The 24,489-nt window shown below is 38.1% G+C and overlaps 1 protein-coding gene across 7 annotated transcripts in view; it reads right to left on the bottom strand.

The window, feature by feature from the left end:
• Positions 1-24,489, bottom strand: part of LOC126864640 (NAD(+) hydrolase sarm1) — a 138,430-nt gene that overhangs the window by 19,768 nt on the left and 94,173 nt on the right. For 4 of the 7 annotated variants that reach the window (XM_050616183.1, XM_050616181.1, XM_050616184.1 and 1 more), the window contains 4 exons: positions 7,104-7,238; positions 3,362-3,582; positions 2,251-2,515; positions 48-215 (listed from right to left, as the gene is read on the bottom strand). In XM_050616183.1, coding sequence (XP_050472140.1) covers positions 48-215; positions 2,251-2,515; positions 3,362-3,582; positions 7,104-7,238 — 789 coding nt within the window. Of the gene's footprint in view, positions 1-47; positions 216-2,250; positions 2,516-3,361; positions 3,583-7,103; positions 7,239-8,727; positions 9,378-21,439; positions 21,744-24,489 lie in introns of those variants that run through there. The other 3 variants (XM_050616178.1, XM_050616179.1, XM_050616180.1) reach the window with 2 other exon arrangements.

Below are 24,489 nucleotides of genomic sequence, written 5' to 3'. Positions count from 1 at the left end.
CGCGAGAGTTTATCAAACTGTCGGAGACAATTTTATGGTAAACTCACCCTTGCAGCGGCGACGCTCTTCTCAGCGGAGACGCCATCGAGTTCGACGCGCGCCCTGGCCGCCGTCGCGGCGCTTTGCTCCTTGTACGAGACGTCGCCAGCTTGTAAAGCTCTCATCTCGGCGCTATTTGCCGTCGCCTTTTCAGCGCTAAAGCCGTCCGTAACAACCTGCAATTCAAACGAATCGAAGATTAATAAATGTCCATGTTACAGTAAAATCGGTTAATTTTTCAGTCGCCCAACCTTCGACATCTTGTAACCTAACTTTCGTCTTTGCACAGAATGATCAAACTCGTATGTTATGAGATGTCATCAGTCTTTCGTGTAACAACGAAAGAATGAGAAAATGTCGTGTATTCCAGAGTCCAGCAAGAGAAACTATCAAAAACGAGAAAATGATTCGAACAACCCTATGGTAGGGTGATTGGACTCAGCGAGGAGGTATCACACGTTTGCTAAGAGAAACGCAGAATTTGTGGAATAAAGCGAAACATTGTCTTCAGATGTCCAAACTCTGTCCAAAATCGCGCCAAATGGCATTGGCGCAAGTTGTCTGGTTCTACGGAGATTTACGCTCAATGGACAGACACAAGTCTAATTTCGTTAAATGGCATTGGTATGCGTCTGGCTCTAAGAAGATTTAGATCCAATAAACAGACGTACGTAGGACGGAAAAAACTTTTCAGGAAAAATAAAAATTCGCTTGAAAAATATTCACGTGTGAAATTTTACTCAGGACGTAAATGATTTAGAAAGGTTAATGAGACTGAAGGGATTGATGGAGGATCGTTAATTTTTCGACTGTATTATTCGAAGTTTGCGAAAGAGGGTGGAAACACCGACCTTGCCATGACGGAAGTGAAGTTAAAAATATAATTCAAGCGGAAAGAGTTCAGCTCCTAAGGGAATAAGGCGTGACATTCGTCGATTAAAAATAAGCGGCACGAAACCGACTATCATTCTACGCATAATACTATTACGTATAATAATATTATGAAAAATGAAATGCCATCTTGGATGATTATACCATGTTCCGAGATGTACACAGCGAATAGATACGTCACTGATAGCTTGGCTAGAGGAGTTACCTAGAGATAGACTCGAAGTCCTTGACCTAGACTACCTAGAGGAAACCGCACCTTCGGCCAAACATTGCGCAGCATCGCGATCTCCACGAGACATCGATTATTTCACGCGCAATTTCGAACAGAAAATGATTCGATTCCAAAACTAAGTTTTCATCGATAAATTGTCACAATTAGAGCTTCTAAGTCTTCTAAGCTTATAATAATAAAATGATCACGAGACTTGGCGAGATTTAGAATGTATTATATTATATTATATGTATTGCATTGTATTGCATTATATTTCATAACTTTGAAAAAATTCTTGAATCGATAAAATATAATTTATTGTAATACTATACATCGCTTTCTCCTTGTTTCCTTTTTAAGTTTTTAAGCTCTTTATCGATTAGTGTTTAAAAAAAAATGAAAGATAAATTGAATGTCTAGATAAGATCGTTTTTTATAACAAGTACAAAGACACAGTAGAAATTGTTCGTTGTAGGATTTGGCTTTTTTCTTACGTGACACGTGAATTGTAATTTTGTGTTTTACCTTACTGACGATAAACTGCAAACTGAGTACTTTCAATTCTTCAACTGCCATACTATAACTTCCAAACTGCTCTGTGTAACACAAATCAACACAGTATGGCACTTCACTTGATTAAAAATCCCAAAGAAAGCCAAATTTTTACCCGAATTACTTTCCCTATTTTTAGTCATCAAAATACTGCTTCTCTATCTTTCACCAACCTAATCTACAAAACAAAAGTACCAAACATCTGAATCACTATCTCTATTTTGCCATTTGATATTCAAATCACGTCCTTGTACAATTGAACCAATATTGTTAATGAAATTTTACAAGCCACAAATTGCAAATTATCAGCGATACTAATAAATCCTCTTTCATAATAAACTTGACAATAAAACAGGTGACGCTGTACACGTAAATGTTACAAATTAATCAATTCTACTTGACGTATAATTGCACAATTGAAAGAGACAGGATCAAACTTGTAATTTGTGACTTTTACTAATATTATCGTATGCTAAATTATTATTATTATCGTTATACAAGAGAGCTGTTCGCTATCCTCAATCTAATTTGTAAAACGAGAATACCAAACATCTTACCTTCGTCTTGGAAGCACTTGTCATCTTTTTCTGTTCGAATTTCATCGTCTCCTGTCCAGCAGGTAGGTTCGTCATATTCGAGATATTCGACATGCTGATCGGTGGACTCATATTGTGAAGATTATTCAGTGAGTTCAGAGAGCTCAATTGCGAGGGTGAACCTCCTGTTAACGTAACTGTTCCCGTGGCGGGTGGTGGAGTGTCTGGATCCGGAAACGTCACCAGTGGCTCCGTCAAGTCACCTTCCTCCGTCCCGTTTCCATCTCTGTGAAAAATACAAAACTGGATTTTGTAAGGATTACGAGCAGATTTTCGCGCGTTTCGTGTTTATGCGATGCGAGGAACGCGAGAGAAGCTTTGAAAATAATCGCTTAGCACGCGGCTAAAACGGGAATTTGCCGGTTATAAATAACGCGGTGGACGTGACTTTGCTGATTACGAGAGAGAAATCGAGTCTAGTCGCAGAGACTCTTCAATTCGTGAGGTTTCGATCATTGCACGTTCCAATTTTGTACGACAATTTAATAGAAATCTAATCCTATACGGAGGATTCGTTAAATTTTATACGACAATTTATTTGAAGATTTTTGACAGCTCAGTGGTATTCTTGGTAAGATGTCAATTTAAGATTTCTCCTAGACACTCTATGGCACGAGAAATTGCTATTAATTTCATTTACCTTGATTTGATAGGATTGATTTTTTGCAAATTTTCTTAAATGTACTTTTATCTTCGTTCGTAACAATCCTAATTTCCCAATCAACCACAATAAATCGTTTTTTAATCTCGAGTTTTATATAAAATCTTAATATTGATTATATCAAAGATTTTATCTGTCCTCAACATTTCAAATGTCAAGAAACGTATCGCGGAACTTCCTCTAAGCGAAAATTCGAGATTCACGGCTCTCACTGCTTCTACTATTACAAAGTATACTTTTAGAATTGTCACACCGATATTAAACACGAATAACAAATTATCACAATAACAACATAGTGATCCCCACGCGTATACAAGATGATCGATCATCATAAATCAATGAAACAATTTACTAAATATATAAACGAACGTAAAACGAATATAAAGAGCAATAATAATTTAAAGGACCTACCTATCCACGAGGTTCTCCATGCTGTTTCGCAATCGTTGTGAAAAGTTCGTGGAAATATTGTTCTTCATTTCGGATATGCCGCGTTGAAGTTCTCTTAGGTCGCTCTTCATGGAGCTTGCTTTCATCTCACTCGATGAAGACGAGGTAAGAATCCTCTGCGAGGATTTGGCCACCCTGCTCGAACTGCTGCTGCTGCTCTGGCTCTGGTTCGTCGTCAGCATCTGCCGAGTCAAAAGCCGTTTACGTTCTATTTAAAATCCACGTGAGATGACTCACTCTCGCCTATTCGTCTCAGGCTCTTCCTCTCTCACTCTCATTCTCTCTCTCTTTTTTTTTGTAACCGCTCTCTCAAAGCACACCTTTGGTCTCTGTTTTTCACGCGAATCGTCCCAGTCACTTTTCACAGATTTTTCGTTCTTGTTAAGCTGTTTGGACCCAATCCATGACATTTTCACGGTTATTGTGCGTGTATTGCGAAAACTTACGTTTCTCGATAAATTATGTAATTTCGGTGATCTGATTTGTTTCAGGGAAATTAGATGACAGTGTTTTAGGGAAGGTAGATCAGAACTTACGTTTCGTATTTGTGTATTTGAAATTTGACAAAGAGGAAATTTTAAATAGAAATCGTACGCGGAGAAAAATTTTAAGCACTCGATGATATAAAAGATCACACGGCGCGACGAAAGATTCGATTATCGAACTGTTCTCGTTATCGGATGGTAGAAAAATCTACCGAGTAATTGAAGGTATAAACTATCGAAGTGAAATGTCATGTCAAACAACAGAGGCGGTCTTTTAAATTGCTTTTAAATTAGAGAAACTTTATGTGACACTTGATACTCCGTAATCAGCTGCATATATCAGTATTCTACTTCTGGCACACCCTGTATATCAGACATTCGAACGCAGCGGATTATTTCCAGTGAAATCAAACTCCGAATAATTCATTTGCCGTGGCAACGATCGATTCGATGGTTATTCCAAACAAACGATGTAAATTTATTTTCTAAATACTCTAGGAAACTCTAATATTCAACAGATTCTCAGAACATTCCTAGGAACGTTCGTTAGACGACGAGTAAATTCAACGTCCCGAGGAAGAAGCGATTATGAAGAGATTATGAATCCTTGAGAATGATATCCTTGAAGATCGCAGGCCTGCAAGTCGTATGTTTGGTTTCGGTTAGGTTAAAAAAAATTCACGTGGGCAAAAATTACGTAAAGTGAGAAGGATGCATAAGATAGGTGATTACGTGAATATTTCTTTAGAGATGAAGAATTCCGACTAAAGAGAGATAAGAAAGATCGGTTTTTAATTCGAGTGTCTGGGAACTGTACGTACGATATTGATGATCGTGATCAAAGTTTTTAAAGATTTCAGTTTCACTTGTGATAACGATGCAAATGTTATGAAAATATAGAGTTCAGAATAAAATTATTTAGAACTAAATTTTAAATTGATGAATCTTTGTATCATTCGATCGCTTGTGTGTGAATTTTTGTATCGAAATCCCATCGTTCTAATTTACATTTAAATACACAGGTGAATTTTCGTATTGAGAATTGCGAACATTTAAATGCTTGAACTAACAAATATCATTTCAAAATCTGGTTCATCTCTTAATGAATTCTCGGTAAATGAGCCATTAGTTCTCAGTCATAATCTGAACTTCAATTTTTTTTCCACTCATTGATACAAAGAATGTAAGAAATTCTCAAATAATTACTTACTCAACAGACTGCATCAAAAACGATCTAATTATGATTACGCGACGATCGTTACTTTCGTCTAATCGACTCATCGATGCAAACAGACTATCAAATAAAAGAAACTATTTAAATTTCCGATAAATCACGATAATGCACTTTCAAGAACGCTGCCTCGAAACAAAATACACTGATGAGTATCGAAAGCTTACTGACATGAAAATCCATTAAGGATGGAATCGAGGCGTAATTAAAAGAGAATGTTTCGATGATAAGGGTATCAGTGGGCGGTACTGAAACACGTGGACTCTACATCATTGCATAATCGGTTGATTTCGACCAACGAATCGCGTTTCTAGATCTTTATATTATAATTTCTTAATAAAATAGATACCCCAGACTCTCCCTTACTTTCAATCGAATTTTGATCTTATTCCAAATTTTCTTCGCGATCTTTTGGTTAATCTTCTTTCTTTTTAAGCTTCTGCCGAGGATCAGAGTCACGTGATTGAAAAGAAATACGTGACCGAAATTATGCGAGGGTTCAACGTTTTCCACGTGTACCAATCGGTGCCAAGAGGATTTTGCTTATTGCAACTAACACAGATAACAACTACAGACGATTCTATCTTAGTACAATTACATATATATAATTTTAGTGCCCATAAAAAGCGAAGGTATAAATAGTTTCAACGAGAACGTGTAGGTAATTCTGTTTCAAGAAATCGCGATATCCCGTGACCGAAATAAACAGAAAATAACAGGATTTGAAAGTAGGCGCGTACAAAGACCGACGTGTACTTAAAGTTTCATTTTGAACAAACGAAAAACAAACACACAGTTAGTCATATTTTAATAGCAACGAATGTATCGAGGAATTTTTATCTTTCACGCTGTTATATTGTTACTGTAAAATCTATTTCGAAATCTGCTTATAATAAACGCCTCACGCTTCGTAGAGATTAAACATATTTTTACTCGCAATAGGTTTTCAAAATATCGATCATGCCTTATCAAAGACGATAGCTCGGTATTTTCGCTTCGCTTTCGTTGAGAATTTTCTCTTTCTAAGATTGTCTGTGAGTTGTTCTGGCCACGTGGCGCGTGATACTTGGTGAAAAGTGACGTCGATTTAATTTTGGAAATTCGTTCAAGCTGGTCGCGGAACTGGGAGGCGTTCCCGACAGAATAATTCCTAGTTTTCGAGAAATTCGGGAAATTTGGCGTGGGTGGGAGGCGTCGCGTCGCGACGCTCTAGTCGAATTAAAGGTCATTCTTCGTCATAATCTCCAAATAGAAAGTTCGATGGCAGCTTATTAAGTCATTCTTGAGAGACACGCGTTAGGGAAGACGGGGTTGCAGCGATTAAAACTCACTCTTGGACCTGAATTTTGCCAGCTCTTGGCAGAGAAACATGCGAACGATTAGATGTAGTTCGTGCAGTCAAAACAGTGGTTACATTTAGAAACTTTCAGTGCAATCGATCGATAGCCTGGTACGTAGTTTTTTGTATTTTGATTTCTTTCTATTTAAAAATTCGTTTCACTTATCTGGCAATTAGATTGGTGTTTACGCGAATGTTTATGCATTTACGCGAGATTGAATATAGAAAAATGTACGCGTATACAAAAATGTAGATCATATAAAACATAACATATATATATATAGATTGCGGATGTTTATGCATTTATACTTCTGTAAAAAACACAGAGTTCGTTAAATATGCAAAGATGTATAAAGTATTCAAAGTATAGTACTTGTTACAAGATTCAGAAAAATATAAATCTGCATAAATATGCAGTCTAGTCATACAGATAGTTATATATTTAGAATTGTCCGTTTGATTGTCTACTTCTTTAGAATCGTCTAGTTTAATTGAAATACAAATATTTTGCATAAAAATCCAGTCTATCGATAATCGTTTTTGACATACATTCCTTAATATTTGTATCTTCTTTTTTTATTACGTATGTAACTTTGTTTGGTGTTTTATTTTACGATTAACTAATTAAATATGTGATTGAAAATTTACCTGTGACGACGAAGTGACCTGTGGATGATGGGTAACGTGGCTCCTTCCGCTCACCATGTTGTTCTTTTTTTGAAAATTCTCCATAACAGTGTGCATGTCACCGTTTTCCCCTCCCTCCACTGGGAACTCCGACATCTGCAATAAATAATAAACCACGTGGTTAATCATCAACTTTCATTGCTGGTTCCTATTGTTTTCGATGTATTTATTTCATTTTATTCTCGAATTTAAAACAATTAAATATCGTATAACATAATCGTCGCACTAATTTATACCGACTCAAAAATAGTGTCAAAAATCTATTATCGTATGAGCGAATTTAACGACAGAAAGTTTGTATAAGTCTGTATATCGTAATTTGTTGTCGTACACAAGTACTATCGTTCACCGTACGGCACACCAAGTACAAATGATCGAACTGTGAAAAGTCGCTGCGACTGGAAATCAGGCGAACAGCTACCACCCACGTGCTCGTTAATTGCACACGACCGATCCACCAGCTGATCCCGGATCTTGAAAATTCGTTGAAAAGTGGTCGGCCTTTCTCGCTTCATTAATTGGCTCGCGTTTCGAAAGCATATTGGTATAACGCGTGAAAAGTATTATGGAAACGAATGTTTGTCGCTTGCACTCTGAGAAGATTACCGAAGACCAGTAAACAAGAAGTAAATACGTTCTTTCTTAGATTCGACCTCGATGACGCGACCGAGAAATGCAACTAGAGAAATACACTGCCGTTGTTTCATAGTGCCGATGTTCGAGTGAGGTTAGACTTGGTATTAGAGGAATAAGAGAGGAATAAAAGAGGAATAGGAGGAAAAAGAAAAAGAAAAATAATCGAAGTGACACGAAGAAGCTTCGTAAAGCTTTCGATTCCACGTACGGCTTACGAGCACACTTGGACGTTTCTAGGAAAAAGACATGCGAGATATGCGAGTCTCGCAACACGTCTGTTACGTAAATGGAACCTTGTGGTCAACGGAACCGAAGGAAACACGTTCGCATACCGCTCGCGCTTGTGTATCAACACACCAGCATACACGCACGTCGAGTACCCCGTTTAAAAAACTGCTATGGCAAAATGTAAACAGAGTGTACTCGCGTTTAGTACACGTGTAAACGGAGAGTACACGCGTACTCTATATTGACATGTGATAGTAAGGCGAGACAATAGTTTAGCGCTAATTCAATAATTGTTGTTAGAATGTCCTGATTTGTTACTAATTCTATACATTAGTGACACCTAAATCGTACCATGGAATAACATCAAAGTTATCAATGCATATTGAAAAACCTAAAACTTTCAAGGTTTATAAAAGGAACGCTATCATATTGTTATATAGTATTAACTACAAGGTTATAGTATTAACTACAAGGACTATACGGTGATATTTATCACAGGTAAAAATTGATAAAGATAGCAGAGAAAATACAAAGCATTCATATAAGAAGCATTACTTGATTACATAAATTGTGTACAAATAGTTGTCACATATGAAAATTGGCCAAAATTACTTGGTATAATCAACGAACGATCATTCAATCAGTGATATAAAAAGGTTAAGAGAAGAACGATACGGTATTTAAACGGGCACAGTGGCGCGCGAGTGGCCGAAACACTAACCATTTGACAGTTCAGCGAGGGCACGCACACTTCCTCTTGCAACCTACTCCTCTTTACTATCTCTTCTTCTCCCCGCCATTGCCTCCTTATCGTTTTGAGAACCTCGATCGACATGTACTCGCAGCATCCCGATGCGATTCCCGGATCTGCACGGGCACTGGCGTCACACAGAACGATATTCGTTCAATTTTACGTGTCATCGTTACTTGTGGTTTTTGACTACGCGTGTGATTGTTCTTTCATCTTGACTACGAATTACGCAACGATGACTTTTTAATCAGATCCGTCACTTTCGTAACGGGGAATATTGAACGATGATCGATTTCGATGGATGATTATGCTGGAGAACGTATAAATGAACATAAATATAGATCGCGAATGCCTTATGAAAAGCGTGATCCTCGTTTCAAAAAAGAAGAGATAAACAGCGAGGTCTTCCGTTCCTTTTCTGTGGCTGGAACGAACAATTTTTAGAAAGAGAAAGAGAAATCACGTTAAATATCTCTAATATTTCTAAGGCTCTGAGGTACACGCAGTCTATATTTCGTATATCTATGAATGAGAAGAATGTGTACCGGCTGACACTGAGGACACACACGTAACCGGCAGCCGGATTGATAAGTATCGCGTGACGGTCAGACTCGAACTGAGCGACTGTGTCGCGCTGATGCCGCGAGAGCCGCGATCGTAGCGCCGCCCTCCCCGCCACGGCGACCCCGCGAACTTACGAATTCCGCATAGCGAACGCGCACGTGAGAAAAGCCTCGAATTAAGAACGAAAACCAGGTCGTACGTCAGGATTCTAGGAAAAAGCAATGAACTAAATTAACGAAGATGTGCTTGACTATTATATGGCGCGTGAATTAATGAAATAAACGCATTAAATCTCTGATAATTGTTATTCAAAGCGTAGAAAGAAGACCACCCCCCTTCCCCGTAACGTAAACACTCATGTCCGAATCTCATACTGGAACTACTTGTATAGACAAAATGATAAATTTGTAGCCTCATAGAAATTTAATAAATTCAAGCCGTATTTTAAGAAATTTAAATGATCTTTATGTAAAAGATTCATTTCGATGTCGATTACTAATTATTTGGCAATTCTGATGTTAAGCTTTTCGATAATATTGAAATTTAATGAGAGATTTTGGTCATTGTGATAGTTTTTATAAAACCTCGTAGTCTTAAATATTTTATTTCCAATATAGATATTACAAAGTCATTAATAAGAATTCTATCAATAATAAACGTCAATTTTTGAAATTCCTTTATTTCTTACATAAAACAGATGGCACCATTTTATGAATGGACGAAAGAACGAGGATGATCGTAAAGACGTTATCTTATTAGCTATGCTTTTTTTTCTTCGCCAGAGATAAAAGGCTGGACACTGTACACAATGCGGAGGAGAGCGACGAAAGTTTTTCGTCATGCTAGAACGACCAAAGACAAAAAGTGCCGCGTTATTCGCAGAATCGAGTTATCGTTGTCCCAGTTTTACAACCGCCCCCGTTTCAACAAGGGGTAGCGGAGCAATTAACGGGATCGAAAAATCGATCGATTTTATGGTTTGACTTCTACGAATCTCCATGTCAATTGGAACTCAAATTGGAGAATAAAATTCAATTCATGAAGTTGCTTGTTTATGCTGAACGTAATAGGCTTCTCGATGTATGAGAACGACGACGTTGAAATTGTCACATGTACAGGCTGCCTCGTAAATAACAATTGTAAAGTATTAGAAGATCAGCCGAGAGCTTTATGACAGTGGAATAGAAAATATAGAAGTAAAAAGGGCAAACAATAGTAGAAAATAAAGAAAAATGCATCGCTGATCGATTACCAGACTGTAAAGCTTTATGCATTTGCGGGATATTTAAATGTGGAATAACGTACAGAGTGCACATAATATGCAAAAATATTTAATGCTCCTTGTATTCTGCTCCATTTGATCATATATGTTATAATCTGATAAAACCGTGTCACAAAGAAACAAGAAATTGAGAACATTACATCATACTCCGGAAAAGCTTTGGACTATTTAGCAAGTTAGTAAAATTTCTTTTTGGAACAACACTCGTATATCTATCACTATCTATTTTCAGTCTGTCTATAAAACTAACGTGTTTAGAAGCGACTCGTGACAGCCCTCGATTGATTTACGTTTCGAGGGAATGTTGGTTTCCTCTTATCTACTGTTCTGGGCTCACAGTGAAGCGCGTCTGAGAATCCAGGTCAGGATTTTCGTCTGTCGTGATACTGAACGAACCACTGAAGGAAGCTGAGAATGTATGCCAGTCGGTATTCGGAGCGAGGGTTATGGCATATGGAACTCTTTCGAGATTTGGACACTCCAGGAAAAGAGACCAGAAGATTGCAATGGAAGTGATTAAACCTTCCTCTTTTCGAAGTTCCATATTGTCGAAATTGAATATAGGAGGAAGAACGAAGATCACGATGCTACCTTTTGTAGAAATAATTTGTATATACAGGGTACTTTATCTGACAAACAATTTTTTAACCACTTTGCGGTCACGTAAGAAAAGTCAGCTTCGAACCAAAATTTAACAGTATCGAATGCAACAAATGGCCACGTAATAAAATTTTCGCTAATAGTTTCTACTCGTGTGTAGTAATTAAGACTGCCACACACTGCTTGAAACGATATGAATCAACTCTAATATCCACAATTATGGTATAACAAAAGATCTTTTTTATTTGATACTTTCAACCGTAAAGCAATTACAATATTGAGCCTAAAAGACGATCGGAGAAAGTTCAGAAAGAAGACGCGAACCAACCATATCAAACGCTGTACAACGAACCTCTTCACCAGCGATATTACCGTCATTACCTCTTAAGCTCGGCAACCAGAGCCCAATCCCGTAAGTCATCTTCGATGCACTGTATAAGGAACGAGCGACGATGAAGAAAGAAGCAGAGGAGAAAAAGTAAGCAGCTGGGCGATGGAAAAGAGGGACACAAAGACTGGAATGCGGTCTAACGAGGTGAATGTAAGAAAACTCCAACAACCAGGACGTCGAATGTCGTGGAATTTTGGCGAGAGTATACCGGGTGTCCTCGACATACGTGTCGGTCGTAAGAATTGAAAATTCAGTGAACGGATCGAAGATGAAACAACGATAAAAAGTCAAAGAGGAAAACGAAACAGACGGAACGAAAGAAAAAAAGGTAAGGAGAAATATTTTCGAAAAGAAATAGATAAGAAGTTAGGTGCGGCGTGCGACGCGCCGCCTTGATAGGTCAGCGACCAAATAATTTCTTTCCAGCTAGTTCGTTAAGAAAAGAAACGATAAATGTCAACGATTGGCGCCATTTGATTTATGGAGTCATAAATGGCGCAATAAACGCTCTGTTACAATTACCACGATCCATTGATCCATTGATCCATTGATTTCCTTTAGCGATTAGATTTTCTTGGCACGATTCGAACAAGTATCGTTGCACGATGTTGATGATTGTTTGAACGTGTCGTGATTACATAGGTACGTGTGTCCCGAGATAAGAATGTGATCGATAGTGAAAATATTATGTAGGTTGTTTCGATCGATAACTTCGACTTGACTCGTCTATTATTGTTGGAACAGGTGATAGGATTTTCTTGGATGGTTTTCGAGTGACGCGTGTTTCACTTTGTTTGATTTCGCTTCATTGGGAGTGTTTTCGTATCACGTAGATAATTGTCTAGATCATTTAAGAATTCCATGTATCATTGACGAGTGTAGAAAGTTAATCATATTCGTTAACAGACTGCCGATGTTTACGCAAATTCATATTTTGAAGGAACAGACTTGAAGAGATGGAATTTAAATAGAAATTTGTCTCGCGAAATTCGAAAATCATGTCAACGTGTTTCTGAAGAAGAAGTATATCATGAAGTATCTTTGTGTAAGTTTCGAGAACTATGCATATGACTTTGTCACACCGGCGTTGACGAACAAGCTGTAGAATGATTATAGAATTTCTACAAAAATTTTGTGAACGCTATTTACAAATGTTTTTCTAATAAATGACAACTTAATAGTTCGTCTGGTTACAAAGAACGCTCTTTTGTACAATTCCACGTGCATCTTCGTCAATTGAAATATCTATAAGAAAAACCTTGATGCCCAAAGGCACTTAATCAAACGCATTGATAAAGTTCAATCGAGACAATTAAAAACATAGTCATTTAACAATAACTTGTCTATTTCGCGTGTGGAATGGAGTCTCAAGGTTTCCAGCTGAGTATAACGGAGACAGTTTCTTGGCGCTTCCGTGTGGCTTCGAGCAAGCAAAAGGTTCTATCACCGAGAGCATTGGCAGACAGCTGTAGGCGTATTGACTCTCGCCAGACACAAAGAGGCGATTCGGAGACGTCGCCTCGTGACACTGTCGTTGTATCGAGAGAATCGTCTGTATACGAACGGGTTGTAAGCTCGTGTTCATAATCCTTGACGAAGACGCCGCTGTGCCGCGCGTTATAGCCGGATTTCCAACGATACAAAGGCTCCAATTCGAGCCTCGTCCCACTGTGATTCTCTTCATCTTGATTTTATTCATTGTTTATGCTCCTTTTATAACTCGCACAATGTCTCCTGTTTAAGATCTAAATAGGATTTAATTATTTTGTTAATTATTTGGGAAATGTTGGCCGCATTGTATTTTATTTATTATAAGAGAAAACGAGATGTTGCAATTTACGCGTATAAAATTTGTATCTCAAATGGAAAGAATAAAATTTCTATAAACACGCTTAGACTTTGAGAACTTTCACGCAGTTCTTTGTTCTGTTCTTCTGCAAAGACACGTATGGTTTTCAACTTTGTAGCCTACTTTATCTTTTGTTTAATCACGTATAGAGATTCATCGATGATCAAAATGTCAGTAAGATATTTATTGCATGCATATATTTGGTATATCAAGGAATTGATATACAGCACGATATAATGGACGATCGACTGTTTAAATACTTTCTTTTCTGTTTTCTGCAAGATATAACTTGCCCGAGATATTTTGTACCTTCTATGTACATTTTCAGATTTGTTTGAAACTTTATCAATGCGATAAATTTGCGACAATTTATCGCGATAAATAGGGTTTCGTTAGAGTACTAGTGAAATTTCAAAATGTTTCACGTAACACGCATAATATATTCATAAAATGTTTCTGCATGTGCTCGAATACTCTGATGAGTCAGTGTGTGTCTACGACATCTTCCACTCGAATAAATCGACACGTTTAAATGGAATCTAAAAATTGAATCTTGCATCTGCACAAGTTTCCTAAACTTTGAACTCGTTTATCTAATCGTACGTATGACGTGAAATGACGCAAATTTCTTTTAATTCCAACGATTTCGTTCGCGATCGAGCTATGGAAGGTGTGTACGGCGTGACGCGACACTCTGTTGCCCGCTCAAACAAAGAAGTCCTCTGTGAGTTCCGAAGGAAACACGTTCCTCCGGTTCTACGCGCATAAAGGAGCTCTCTCGCCTAGCCGAGAGCAGGAATTCCTTGACGACTCGTCGTGGCATTGAGACACCAGAGATAAGAACCGGAGGAATTTCGCGCCAAGAAAATCCACCTTACCGATTCCGTGATAACAGGCCACGAATTCTAAAGCAAGTACTAAATCAACTAAAATCGAACGAAGAATCGGAAGAAATATAAAATTACAGATTTGGATGAAGATATAAATGGTGACAAATTTTTTAAATGGGAAATCGATTATTGGTGATATTGTTTATCAGATTAGGGTAATCGATTGGTAAAAGAGCTTTCGAATTTTAAGAGAAGGTTAAAATTAAATAAATTTAGGTGTAGGTAAGAAAATTGCAAGGGGAATTGAAGAAAATATAAAAAACAGAGAGTTTCTAAACAGTGATAAAATAATCGTGAATTTGTAATTAATTAATCGGTGATCTTATTGAGAAATACGGTTCAACCAAATTCGTCGAAATTTTAATAGAAGAAATTGCGATTAACGTCTAGTGTAGAAACTAATGTTCCGCTCCTCATCGAAACAAAGTTCGAATTCGTTGGAGATCATGATTTCTCTGATTTAATTAACATTTAATTAATTATTATTAATAAATTTAATTTTATAATTAAAGTTATAATTATAGTTTTATAACTATGAATTTTAAAAAAGGTCAAGCAGCTCTAAGAACTGGGGTCTCGAACCTGAAACGTGTTTCAGTTAATGTCAACGATTAGAAAAACATAATTACGTATATTAAATGTGAAATCTGCAACGAGAGAACTTGTTTAGTCATTGAGACTATACCCAGTTAAAATATTCTTATATTTAATTTTGGATATAATGAAAGATACTATAATGTAAGAAACGGCTAATAATACCACGAATCAAGTTTGTACCGAGAAGAGGTAGATAATTCTTGTTAATCCTAATTTTTGATGATCGATAATTCTTATCAGCTTTGATATTGTCGAAACTGTACTTATAAATATCTGGCTGCGATGTAATCAAAGCGTTCAATGAACGTTTATTAGTAAACAATCGAACGATTTCAGTACAACTGATTTAACCTTCTAAAAATTATTATCTAAAAATATCATTTAAACTTCAAAGTATCTCCAACAAGATCTTCTGAAAATTACTTGATTTCATTGATCTTTTATTCCACGAGAAATATTACGTTTGTATCGTATTTATTTTCAATAAATTCATTTAAATTGCACAACTTTCGTATTCGATTCACGTAAGAATAATTAAAACGCGAATTGAATTAAATTAATTTCAGTGGAATATATTCAATTTACGATTCGACCAACAGACAAGAGGTACTTCCGATTTGGGAAGCCCAAAGGATCCTTTATGGGACCGGTTTGCGAAACTTTCACGCCAGCCAGAACTTTGAAACAGTCCTTCACGAGCTGGAACAATGAATCTAGAACGGATCAGAGGAAGAAAGAGCACCGTGTAACATTTGACGAGTTGAAAGTGACAAATTGCCGGTTCTAGATGAGAAATTAATCGATGCTGAGGATCTTTTAGGGGCCATTAATTATTTTAAGTAGAAGGAAAGTTGGACGGATTTGGTTTGTAGGCTGTTTGACCTTATTCTTTAACTTCGAAGCATATAGTTTGTACTGTTTATTTTAACCAAAAATGATGTATCACAAAAAGGATTTATCTTAATTTATATCAAAATGAAACTAAAAGATATTTAAAAAAAAATCCCTGAGAAGTTCAGAAATTCAAAAATCCAAAGACCCGAAATTTTCAAATTTGCGAAATTTATATCCTTCTTTTTCATAAAAGTTTCAGAAGATTTACGTCACGAGGAATGGACGAATTATTAGAATACGAATTCTTATTTATATTTTACTGGAAGAAAATCTAATGAATTTAATCTGCAAAAGAATTTCAACGACCGCTTCTCTAGAATTCCTTCTGCCCACTTCACATAAATTAATATTGAGAAATATAATCAGCGTTTGAATTCCAACACGCTAAGGATCACATACACAGCATTCAGTATCGTTGTCTTTGGTAATTATAATAACCAACTTCTCGTTCGAGCTGACCACTTTAATAGGAAAAAAAATGTGATCGGAATAGTCCACGCTTCGTTTCATCGTTAGACCATAAGCTACACACATAGTGTACGATAGAAGTTGAATGGGCAAAAAGTCAATCGAAACGATTAAGACATCGGCAATTGCGCAAAAAAATGGTGCGTTCGACGATTATCGGTGGCGATGCACTTATATCGAGCTTATGGCATTCGGCCAGCGCATTCTGTAGCCTTATATAAGAGAACACAGACACAAGGAACACGATGATTACATGTCATTAGGTGGAGCGCGCGCTGCGGACCGATGCCTCTCGATTTGGCAACTGCTTCAGCATGATTCGAAGGCTGACCAAATTAATTAGTCGCACAAATCGTCGCTTCAAGGTCGCAAGGCCTTACCTGAATCTTAATTGATCGATGTTCCGTCGTAAATTCGCCTAATTTACCTTTGGAAAAATGCTCTTCGTTTTTAACGCTAACCTTACCAGACCCGGTCAAATGACCGGTTTCAAAATTTAATTAAAAATTGTACGTTCGTCAATATCTCTTTTGTTCGTCCAACTTTATGTAAATTCTTATATTAACAAAAATTGAAAAATTGATTAATTAACGGAATTTACATGAAGTCAGACGAACAAAAGGAATAATGATAAAATTTTAATTAAATTTTGGAACTGGTCATTTGACCGGGTCTGGATGGAAATGGAGAAATGGAACTTAAATATAGAGAATAATTAATAAAGTTATAACACGTTGAATTGAATTTTCTTGATTCTAAAAAATAATTCTTCTTTGACAGGTGGATAACGTAGGTACGATCAGTTGTAAATTTAATTAAGACAGAACGAAGTTGGAGGAAACAGGAACTGGAATGATTCATTAAACATGAATCTGATAAAGCGCGTGATAAGTATCGATTACATACAGCAAAGACAAGATGAATCACGATCGCACAATCGCGTACTGAACAATCAGTAGTTGTTTAGTTAACAGATGCTGATTACAGCGGAAGGAGGAACAAGTTGCCTACTCTCTTAGCACTCTTACTACAGGTAAATATTCCAGTAGTAAATAACTTAGTGTACAAATCACGAATTCGACGATACCAGACTTCCCTTCTGCGTTAAAAAATACCTAATATTTTACCGTAAACACATTTATTAAAATGAAAGATTAATGCCATAGCCAAACATTTCAAAGCTTTTAAAAAAAAAATAAAAAAAATGAAGTAACCACCCACGTTGAAACTATCGAAGCTACCTTGCACAGCTCATCCTATCGTCGTTTCTTTCACCGGTTAACTCTTCAATTATCTTTAACCATGCACGCCAATTAAATTGCCCGTTTACCTCATTTAATCGTCGCTCAATCAACAACGTTCTCCGTTGCGTAAGAGATTCGTCGAGTCTCGTTTTATTCGGACAATCACGGATTCGAAGAGAGGGGCACGTGAGTGGAGGCAACGGTTCCAAGAAGCGGCGACACGGTAGCCAAAGAAACGGCACGAGACGAATCGCTACCGAGAAGCGGTCTGTTAACCCGTTTGCGACCGCTTGAACACGATTTGCGTCACCGTGTCGGAATACTGGCGCGGAATGCGCACGGAGAAGAGGCATCCAAGGTACTCGAAGAGGAAGTCTGGTTCTTTCGCGCGTCCCTCGAGAGGACAGCTGAAACGATGTTGGAATAACACTCGAATAGGTTACGTTCGATGGCGTGGTGACGAAACGTGTAATTTTGTACGAACCTTTCAACCGTATTTTAATACGCGTACATTGATTTGTAATTCGATGAATTGTTGTTATTTATGGAACGATTGGTAATACGGTATCGAAGGAATTTTCGTTTCATAATGATATTACGTAGAGATCGTTGTATCGCTTCGAGGTAGAGTACTCGGATAAGTAAATCGTCGAACAGAGTAACGATTTATACTATTAATGTATATCGCGATGAAAACAATGTCTTTATCTTTGATATCTAGAGACGATCGCGAGAGACATTTTTGAAAGTGCTTAGTCAAGTTTGTCTATCTTAATCGACGATGTTTTAAAGCAATGATTCATACGGATTCTCCGCATCCTACTAGTTATTATGTAATCGAATATTTTGACGTTTATCCAGAATGTTAAGGAACGTCAATATTATAGTACGGTGTGTCATTCCCTCCGTTTCGAAACAAAAGCGTATTCACTTTTTACGTTGAGGAATGAATGAACGAGGCATTGTGGAGGTGAAAGTGGGCGACTGTGAGTAAGACGGTGGATGTTCTGGTATACGGATGCAATCGAGTTGTAGTAAGTTTCGATGGGAAATGCTGGCCGCGTGCGGCTCGAATTCTCAAAGAGTGAAGAGAAGAGAGTTCACGTTTTAGTTTCTATTATCTTAACGTTCGAATGATTGACGGTGAAAGTGCGTGAATAGAGGAGATTCGAGTTTGAATTTCCAATTATGACCACAACGTCTCACATCCTTTTACGATTGTCGTGCAATCGAAATCATACATAGATTAATCTACGTATAGGATATTTTATAAAAAGTGCAAAGAAATAAATATTTTATAATGTACATTACAGTATTTTATAATGTTCCGATACACACGCGTCTGATGGTGAAACACGATACTCGCGACGTTATAAAATAGAAATCTTCTCAACGTTCCTTCACACCATTTTAGAAGCAGAGAAACGCGTATTAAATAGCTACGAAATTTATACGATAACATAAATCATAACTTTGCTCTACGATAATTCATCTTATTTCACACCAAGGTACAAATTCATTTCCCTGTTGCAATTTTATCCACATACAAGATCAAGAAGATCAAGAAGAAAAATACAAAAAGAAAATTGCCAAAAATCTTGATAAACAGCGTTTCACAAATTGCACGCGGTTACTTCAACGACGCAGCTACGATTCCTCGGCTAATCCGCTCAAACAGCCTCAGTACGATCAATTGCATCGATGCATTCGTCCCAAGATTCCCGCTATTCCCATTTCATTCACCTTCGTGGAAGAAATCGAGGCGGCCGAGCCACCTGTCCCCGCGCGATCGTCGCTTTTGCTATTCCGATCACAGTCGTTCGTACGAGCACGAACCAGAAGTCATCACAACAGTAAACACCGATTAGTCATCTGGCGAACTTAGAAAACCTGACCCCTTCGTTGCAACGTGTATGCAATTCTATATATAAACTTTACAATCTAACCGACACATTCGTAGAATAACCGTACGTTCAGCATCGATTCCTAGACAGCGAGTGGAGTTTGATATGCCTAGAATGTATATACGTGTGTACTCGTGTATGACATTGCGTGTGGTTTTAGCGCAATGATGTCACGCCGTTGTAACGGATCGTGACGCGGTGCTTTGATTGCCTGATGGATGGTTACAACCGCGAATCTCGTTTGTGACCGAAACAATGACGCGCACGAGAGACCGTGACGTTGTGATTAGGCTGTGTGCACATATAGCGCATCATCTTCTTTCGCAGAATTCTCTCGTTCGTTCGTTCATGATCGACGTTGTAAAGTCCAACTCTTTATCGTGGCCGTTAGGCTATCCAGATTAGATTTCTCCTCTCTGTTAACAACAGCTTTTTTACAACTACTTTTTTCGTTTCGTCTCGATCGGCAACGTGCATCGACGTGGTGTGCATTTCGACTGGTGATAAATGAGAGGTGCGAGTGTTGAAGGGTAAAGAGATGCTCCGAAGTTGAAGCGAATAGAGATGCGAAATACGTACATAGATTAGGATGATGGAAATTTTGTTTTCTTTTGGTTGGATCTGTAGCTTGTTTGCTTTCGGATGTGTAACAGGAAACATCGAATGTAGCGATAGGTGAGTCGAGATACGTCAGGATTGGAAGTTTGTTGGACTCGGGTTGAGAAGTGGTTGTTCGAGTGATAAAAAGAATCGAAGCAGGTAGAGACGCGAACAAGTTTAGGTAGATGAATATTATTTTTATACAATGAAATTGATACCTGTTTAATCGTGTAGATCTTGTAGGGAGAACTGTACTATTTAAAGAGAATCGTACTATTTTATGAAGATCTTATCACGAAGTTATTTCAACGGAGGGTATTATATTCAACTTTTTCATTACAATTTTTTAACGATTTTTTAAAGACATCGTCCCGAATGTCTTGCAACGTATCCAAAGGTAAAAAGATCGTAAAAGTTCAATGTGAAAAAATTATGTTAGTCTAATGACAAGATTGGATCGTACAGGCCTGAATACAGAATAAGATAAATAAGCTTTAAAGTTAATAAACGTCCGGTGACTCACGGACTGCGCACTCCGTACTTCAATTTAAACTAAAACAGAACTATTTCTTCATTGAAACAATAGATGTTAAATCTTTCTCTTTAAGACAAAAAAAAAAAAAAAAAGGACGTTCTGTATCGTCACAGTATCCAATTTGTAAATCTCGGCTATTCGTCGAGCGCAACAAACGAGCTACGACGAAACGTCATCGTTTTTGAACAAACAACGTAATACATCATTCACCGTGGCAATGAACGAACGACACAGATCGAAGCCAGCTTCCTTAGAAAAAATCGAAGAGAAGAGAAGGAGAGAGACACAAAAAGAGAGCTGGAAAATCGGTGAGTCAGACGCGACACTCCGCCGAGCGAAGATTAATTTGTAAAATTTTGAATTCTCTCGACACCTACTCAAATAGAGTATGATGTCATTCGACATGTTCGCGCCAAACACTCATTGCGAAAATATGCGTAATTACGCGAACGAGGGAAGTCATGTCACTTATGATCTCGATAACGAGACGACGACGTCGAGATTAATTGCTGCCTCGCTATCTAACTTTCCTTTGACACGTACCATGTTTACTCCACACGTGAATATTATTTATATGCGGTTACATGACGTTGCTTTGTCATAGTTAAAAGGAAAAGATTAGACAGCTAATAACGATAACAATAGGATAATGATAATAGTGTCTGAAGGCATTTGAATGTATTTGAAACGTATGTACGGGACTGAAGATTCTCGCCAATTTTAGTTTACCGAGTGTACGGAACTCGAAGCAATATGCGATCCAATTTTGTTTATATTATCGATCATCGATATAATGTAATCTTATAGCGGACTATTCCATTTTATTTTCTTTAAGCGATCCTTAAAGCGAAGATATAAACTTACCGATTTGAGAAAAGCGCCCCTGCCCTTGTACAGCAAACTGCTGTGAGACCTGCTGCTTCCATGCTTGTGCAGCATGTTCAGTCCCCGGTCGACGCTCATTCATAAATCTATTTTGACTCACTGCCACGCGAAGAAATTTCAACCGATGTTCGATAATTGATCGTTACACAGCTCCTACTTTTTGTTATTTATCACGTTCTATTCATAGAATCTTCAAGGACCACTCGACTTCGACGATAGTTTCGCAGGTCATACAGCTCTTTCCGAACACGATCCAATGGTCTAGTTATTTTCCCAGTTACGCACTGTATCAAGAAAACAAACACGACGAAACGATTAAAATTCGCGAGTATTTCTTTTCCTTATAAATTTCTGTTTAAAACACGCTGAATTTTATTTAGTCGGTAAATGGATTGATCTTTCGCTGTGCAATGAATTTACGGTCGCGAATAAAGTCCGTTATCAACGAGGGAGCAGTTCGTGGGACGCAAATAGAACGCCGAAGCTGGTATCAAAATTATGCGTGCTCGAGAACGTTGTTTTAACGACTGAAAATTACGGGACAAGATAATAATTTCGTGGTAGGACCAATACAAACAGATCGATGGGATTCGCTTTCCACGGTTTTGTGACACGCGACCATCATCCCCCTGTGAAACAGCTGTCCAAATAGAGACGTTGTTTTCCCTGCGATGGAATTCCGATGAAGCTTGAATAAGCGAGGAATGCAGCCGACGAAAGTGTTTTATTTTCCAAGATACGTATGTACTTGAAAAACTATCGAATGCCTACAACGAAGGGGACATTTCTATTAAACCTTGGATTTGTGCTGGTCAAGGTTCGGACATGTTTGAGAAGAATACATCGAAGAATTAGCTTCTTAAATACAAAAAAGAATTTAGAAAATTCGAAGAAGATTTCTCTTTTCGAACGAACATCGCTATCTCTAAGAAATGTTACAGACTGCGAGTAACTTTAACATGAAAGGTCAACACACATTGTCAAAACGTTTATAATGCAAACTGCAAAAGATCAAAATCGCTGTCAATTAGCCGCGTCTGGGAAGAAAAGAAAGAAAGATTGTCATAATACGCGTGACGCAAGAAACAGAAAGGCACTTAGAAGGTTTTATCAGCGTAGCTTATCAGCGCCGCCGATAATATTCGCTGTAAGAGACGCAGATAAGGAGCGGTTGGATTATTTTCGATACCGTCGGCCAATTTTGGCTGCGTGCATCGACGCTTGGCTCGCGAAGGGAATCGAAACGTCCTGTTTCCGGCCGAGGAAGTCACGCATTCAGCGCGCCATATCGTCTCGTGTTCGCGTGCGCGGCTAGGAATGCACGTGGCTTTTGTTCTAGCCGGTCTCGAGACGCGTCTCTCCTTGCCTTGCATTTCTATGCAGCCGATCATGCGGAAGTAGCTCACGCACGTCACATTACGTAACCGTCGTGACCGAAAACCTGGCTCGATCGAACGTTCACGTGCCTCGTGTCGTTCGAAAGAACCTTCGGACTCCATTTTGTAACTTGCAACAAGAATAAGTCGACGAGAAGAATCGCACTTGGAATTTGAAACGTAGGATTCTTTTCATCGGGATATTTTCTCTTTTCGATACCACGATAAGCGTCGAGAAACTAGGATTCTTTAAATTATAAATAAATAAACTAAAATAATTTTCTATCAACTTGACGATCGGTGGAAAAGAATTAACCGGAATTGACTGTCTCTTTAAATAAATCGTTCGTTTCATAGTACAGTTTTTTTTGTTTTTAAAACGATATATCCAATAATGACATTTCTACGAGTTTCTTATCTCGTAAGGAATAATAAATAATTTCTTGTTAATGGTATACGCTGAATTACGTCCGATTAATTACGCGCGAAAGAAGTGCGTCGCGTCAGAATGGTAACACGTTAAGATGTAACAACGGTGTTACGCAAGCCCACCATTTCGGTCACGACACCTCGGCGACAACGAAAGACCAATCCAACACAGAAATTGATTGCATTAGATAAGACGTTCGATCTTCGTCTTTGCCTGCGAACTATCTTCGCAGTACACTTCCAATTTTCCACGAAATCCTCCTCGTTCACGATACAACGATAACTCGTTCGCTTCGACTCGATCTTCGACGATTTCAATATGTAACTCACTCGTTAAATCATTCGTTTCGGTTCAACCTCAAACGAATTGAATTCGGTAAAAGAAGCATTCGTTTCGATCATCGCACGAGCTCCACCGTTCGCGGACTGTCGACATCGACGCGTTCGTAACGTACGTATAGCGAAGGCGAAAGGTGATCGAACTAAATCGTTCGAACAACCATTCACCGGTACACGAATGGGTTTAGGTCGTTGTAAGGAACACTGTATCGATGGCCGGGGCAGATTCGACTGGCATTCGATCGGCTCGAGCCACGACGCGAGACTACCGCTACGCTCGTGCCCCAGTCGCTACAAATACCCCGTTATCAATGGCGGGGCGCGTTATCATGCGGCACGAGAGTTACTGAACCAGCGATATAGACAGGCTCACGAAAGTGTTCGAACACTTGTAGATACCTTTTATGAATATATTACGTGTGATATACGAGACATTCTGGAATCTCGTTAGCGCTCTAATCGATCTAAGAATCGGTCAAATTCGAAAGAATGTTTTGTAAATATATTATAGAAATTATAAAATATCCCATATATATCCCATATAGACAATCGATACTATTTCTTCTCGATATTATGACACGATGTAACATCGATCGTATTCTCAACGTGGCTATGCACGCGGTATACTAATTTTTTATTAAACGCGCTCGATCAAAGCGAATAATTTTGTAGCTTCTATATAGATTTTCAGATTGTTTTCAAATTTGAACGATATACCGACGACAGTCGCGTGTTGTCACGGTGCTGATGAAATTTGAAAATATTTTATGTAACACGTAGAACGTGGACATAAAAGTTTCCTATGGCAAGTGTTCAAATATTTTCAAGAGTAGGCGATCGGAATCAGCTGGTCTCCATCTCGGCCTGATCGAGCAACGAAGAAGT

Source organism: Bombus huntii, chromosome 4, assembly GCF_024542735.1.
Source record: "Bombus huntii isolate Logan2020A chromosome 4, iyBomHunt1.1, whole genome shotgun sequence".
NCBI lineage: Eukaryota > Metazoa > Arthropoda > Insecta > Hymenoptera > Apidae > Bombus > Bombus huntii.
Note: the sequence above shows the minus strand (reverse complement) of the source record. Positions and strands in the feature narration are given on the sequence as shown.